Genomic DNA, 5,000 nt, shown 5'->3' with positions numbered 1-5,000 from the left:
CTGGGGTGAGGGGGCGGGGCTTAACACACCTGGCCAACGACAGCACTGGGGTGAGGGGGCGGGACTTAACACACCTGGCCAACGACAGCACTGGGGTGAGGGGGCGGGGCTTAACACACCTGGACCCCAATAGCACCGGGGTGAGGGTGCGGGACTTAACACACCTGGACTCAATAGCACCGGGGTGAGGGGGCGGGGCTTAACACACCTGGACCCTAATAGCACCGGGGTGAGGGGGCGGGGCTTAACACACCTGGACCCTGGGGGGGCGGGGCTTAACACACCTGGACCCTGACAGCACTGGGGTGAGGGGGCGGGGCTTAACACACCTGGACCCTGAGGGGGCGGGGCTTCACACACCTGGACCCTGACAGCACTGGGGTGAGGGGGCGGGGCTTAACACACCTGGACCCTGAGGGGGCGGGGCTTCACACACCTGGACCCTGAGGGGGCGGGGCTTCACACACCTGGACCCCGACAGCACCGGGGTGACGGGAGGGGGCGGGGCCTAACACACACACCTGGAACAAGGGGGCGGGGCCTAACACACACACCTGAAACACCGGCTCTGCTGGGCCCGCAGGTGAGGAACTACTCGGACTGCGCCTGCGTCCAGAGCCGGCAGGTCATCACGCCGTCGTCCGGCGGCCCGGGGGGAAACCAGCTGCAGCTCGTCATCGTCAAGACGTACCTGAACGAGAACGCTTCGCCGTGTCGGGGAAGTGCGACCGCACCTGCAGCACGCTCATCCCCTTCCTCATCTTCCTCTTCATCGTCACGCTCATCACCGCCTGCGCGCAGCCGTCCGCCATCATCGTCACCCTCAGTACGGCGGCCAGCAGGGGGCGCTGAACCGTTGCTAAGCAACAGCTGAGTCGGGTTATGTGTTTATACTGTGTGTGTGTGTGTGTGTGTGTGTGTGTGTGTGTGTGTGTGTGTGTGTGTGTGTGTGTGTGTGTGTGTGTGTGTTGCAGGTCCGTAGCAGAGCAGGGAGCGGCCGTTCGCTCTCGGGATGCAGTTCGTTCTTCTCCGGACTCTCGGTCAGTGAAACATCAATCTTTTTTTTAATTCACTTCAATCTTTCTGACTCGCAGCTTCAGCATCGGAAGTGTCTGACTCTTATTTTGAAAAGGTTTTTTCGCCTGTTAGAGAGGTTCTTCACATAAATCCTCCAGTTGAAGCTGTTTAACACTGGATCATTAGATTGTGTTACCATGCCGCCCCCCTGTGGCGGCCGCCGGCACTGCGGCTTGACGAAGACAGTCACATTTTAGTACGTAAACACAAGCAGATCAAAGCTGTTTGTGAGAACAAAGTACGGCGGCCCTGAAGTGCAAACCACAACAACAAATCACTAAACACAACAACAAATGGAAAAACATGACACACATGCTGAACGGCTCCGTCGTCCAATCAGAGAGCTCGTCTGCTGCTCTTCCGTTAAAGTTAATGTCCTTGTGTTTTTCAATTTGTTGTTGTGTTTTTTTCATTTGTTGTTGTGTTTTTTTAATTTGTTTTGTGTTTTTTTCATTTGTTTTGTGTTTTTTAATTTGTTTTGTGTTTTTTCATTGTTGTTGTGTTTTTTTCATTTGTTGTTGTGTTTTTTCATTTGTTTTGTGTTTTTTCATTTGTTTTGTGTTTTTTCATTCGTTGTTGTGTTTTTTTCATTTGTTTTGTGTTTTTTCATTTGTTTGTGTTTTTTCATTCGTTGTTGTGTTTTTTTCATTTGTTGTTGTGTTTTTTCATTTGTTGTTGTGTTTTTTTCATTTGTTGTTGTGTTTTTTCATTTGTTGTTGTGTTTTTTTTATTTGTTGTTGTGTTTTTTCATTTGTTTTGTGTTTTTTCATTTGTTTTGTGTTTTTTTCATTCGTTGTTGTGTTTTTTTCATTTGTTTTGTGTTTTTTCATTTGTTTTGTGTTTTTTCATTTGTTGTTGTGTTTTTTTCATTTGTTTTGTGTTTTTTCATTTGTTGTTGTGTTTTTTTCATTTGTTTTGTGTTTTTTCATTTGTTGTTGTGTTTTTCAATTTATTGTGTTTTTCCATTTGTTTTGTGTTTTTTCATTTGTTTTGTGTTTTTTCATTTGTTGTTGTGTTTTTTTCATTTGTTTTGTGTTTTTTCATTTGTTGTTGTGTTTTTTTCATTTGTTGTTGTTTTTTCATTTGTTTTGTGTTTTTTCATTTGTTTTGTGTTTTTTCATTCGTTGTTGTGTTTTTTTCATTTGTTTTGTGTTTTTTCATTTGTTGTTGTGTTTTTTTCATTTGTTGTTGTGTTTTTTCATTTGTTTTGTGTTTTTTCATTTGTTTTGTGTTTTTTCATTCGTTGTTGTGTTTTTTTCATTTGTTTTGTGTTTTTTCATTCGTTGTTGTGTTTTTTTCATTTGTTTTGTGTTTTTTCATTTGTTTTGTGTTTTTTCATTTGTTGTTGTGTTTTTTCATTTGTTGTTGTGTTTTTTTCATTTGTTTTGTGTTTTTTCATTTGTTTTGTGTTTTTTCATTTGTTTTGTGTTTTTCAATTTATTGTGTTTTTTCATTTGTTGTTGTGTTTTTTCATTTGTTTTGTGTTTTTCAATTTATTGTGTTTTTTCATTTGTTTTGTGTTTTTTCATTTGTTTTGTGTTTTTTCATTTGTTTTGTGTTTTTTCATTTGTTTTGTGTTTTTTCATTTGTTTTGTGTTTTTTCATTTGTTTTGTGTTTTTTCATTTGTTTTGTGTTTTTTCATTTGTTTTGTGTTTTTCAATTTATTGTGTTTTTTCATTTGTTTTGTGTTTTTTCATTTGTTTTGTGTTTTTCAATTTATTGTGTTTTTTCATTTGTTTTGTGTTTTTTCATTTGTTTTGTGTTTTTTCATTTGTTTTGTGTTTTTCAATTTATTGTGTTTTTTCAATTTGTTTTGTGTTTTTCAATTTATTGTGTTTTTTCAATTTGTTGTTGTATTTTTCAATTTGTTGTTGTATTTTTCAATTTGCAGTTGTGTTTAGTGATTTGTTGTTGTGTTTTGCACGTCAGCGCCGCCGTAACAAAGTGTTGTAGTTTTTAATTTCACAACCATCTGAGGTCGTCTGTCACTTCAAAGCTTCCAGACGAGGAAACGAGACGTTACGCCGACGTCCCGGCTCCTCTGGTGTTTTTACTTTACTTCCCTCCTTTTCACTCCCTTCCTTCCCTCCTTCCCTCCGTCAGCCTACATCCCCACGCCCATCTACTTCGGCGCCGTCATCGACACCACCTGCATGCTGTGGCAGCAGGACTGCGGCGTGCAGGGCTCGTGCTGGGAGTACGACGTGACGTCGCTGCGCTTCGTGTACTTCGGCCTGGCGGCCAGCCTGAAGTTCCTGGGCTTCCTCTTCATCTTCCTCACCTGGTACTCGCTGAAGTACAAGGAGGAGCGGGTGGAGCGCTGGCTGAAGCGCCACCTGTCGCACGCCGACACCGTGGGCGGCCTGGTGTGCCACCCGGGGGGCCACAAGGGCCACGCCCGCACCCGCTCCTGCCCCGTCAACATCCCCCGCGCCGACCCCGGGGCCCCGCCGCCGCTGCCCCCGCCCGCCGGCGGCGGCGGCGCCCTCAACCGCGGCGTCAGCACCCAGAGTTGCCCCGGCAACGAGTTGAAAGCAATAACCCCGCCTCCCCCGGCGTCGGCGGCGGCGCCCCCTGGCCCCGCCCACTCACTGGAACACGTCTCAGCCCGGGTCTGAGTCGTCGTCCGGCGCCGCCACTCGTCCCCCGATTCGCCTCGACGGGAAAAACTGGAAAAATGTGGGGGGAAAAAGGGGGCGGCGACATTTTTCCCTTTGTGACGCAGAGAAAGACTCGACTTCCTGCGACAGGTCATCACCCCCCCCCCCCCCCCCCGCACCCGCCCCCATCCGCATTGCCCCGCCTCCCCCCCGCTTTGACCCCCCCCCCGCTCACCTTTTCAACATGTGCCTTCTCCCCCCCCTCCCTCACATCACCCCCCCCCCTCCCCTCGCCCCAAGAAACACAAGAAACCCCCACATGTCCGTCAAACTAAGCCACGCCCCCTCAAAGTGTAGGAACCAGTCACCTGAATAGAAACCTCAGCTCCACCCACCCATTGGCTCCACCCACCCCTAATTGGCTCCACCCACCTCTCCCATTGGCTCCACCCCCCCTCTGTGCTCTAACTCCACGTCATGTGATCCTGATGTTTGGTGACGCTGCGTCTGCATAGCAACAGAACAGAAAAAAAAAAAAGAAGAAGAAAAAGAAAAAAAACCGGAAGCGTCTCGACGGCGTTCAGGACGGAGGAGCGACGGCTTGGTGCTACGTCAAAAACTAAACTACGTCTAGCCTCCATTTTTTAATCTGCAAATCGTTTCATTCTGGAGGCAGAAACTAGAAAAGTGTTTCCGCAGGAAGTCGGCTAACGCTGGGCTAACGCTGGGCTAATGCTCAGCTAACGCTGGGCTAACGATCGGCCAATGCTCGGCTAAAGCTCTGCTAACGCCGGGCTAATGCTCGGTTAACGCTGGGCTAGTGCTCAGCTAGAGCTCGGCTAACGCCGGGCTAGTGCTGAGCTAACGCCGGGCTAATGCTAGCTCCACGCCATGCGTTCATACGTGTGCTGGCTCCTCATTGGCCGGCAGCCGGACGAGCGGCGTCACCCTGAAACGTCGACAACTGGACGGCGGCGGGAAGCTGGCGAGGGCGACGCTAACACGGGTACCGAACACGTAGAGCAGCAGAACCAGAACCAGAACCAGAACCTGGACAGGAAGTCAGTCGCTCTGGTGATTCAGGGTTTTTCTTCGTCACGTCGACAATTTAAAAGTTTAAAAAAAAACCCGACTGAATCAGTGGAAGAATCTTCTTCCAGCTGCAGCGGATGAATGTTCGTTACTGTGAAACGAGTCGCCTGATCAGACGAAACGGGGGAAAAAACACAAGTTGTGAAAAGTCACAAGAATCACATCTTCAGGTAAATTGTTTTGTTCGACTCACGACCAAAACCCAACGTTTGTTTGTTTGTTTGTTTGTC

The 5,000-nt window shown here is 47.5% G+C and overlaps 1 protein-coding gene across 1 annotated transcript in view; it reads left to right on the top strand.

Moving 5' to 3' along the window:
- Positions 1–3,767, top strand: part of LOC308135362 (solute carrier organic anion transporter family member 5A1-like) — a 19,274-nt gene extending 15,507 nt beyond the window's left edge. The window contains 4 exon segments of the mRNA XM_080503291.1: positions 584–701; positions 704–834; positions 983–1,040; positions 3,182–3,767. Of these exon segments, the coding sequence (XP_080359417.1) occupies positions 584–701; positions 704–834; positions 983–1,040; positions 3,182–3,696 (822 nt within the window). The 3' untranslated portion in view covers positions 3,697–3,767.
- Positions 3,768–5,000: the final 1,233 nt, after the last annotated feature.

This window comes from Blennius ocellaris (assembly GCF_963422515.1).
Source record: "Blennius ocellaris genome assembly, chromosome: 10".
NCBI lineage: Eukaryota > Metazoa > Chordata > Actinopteri > Blenniiformes > Blenniidae > Blennius > Blennius ocellaris.
Note: the sequence above shows the minus strand (reverse complement) of the source record. Positions and strands in the feature narration are given on the sequence as shown.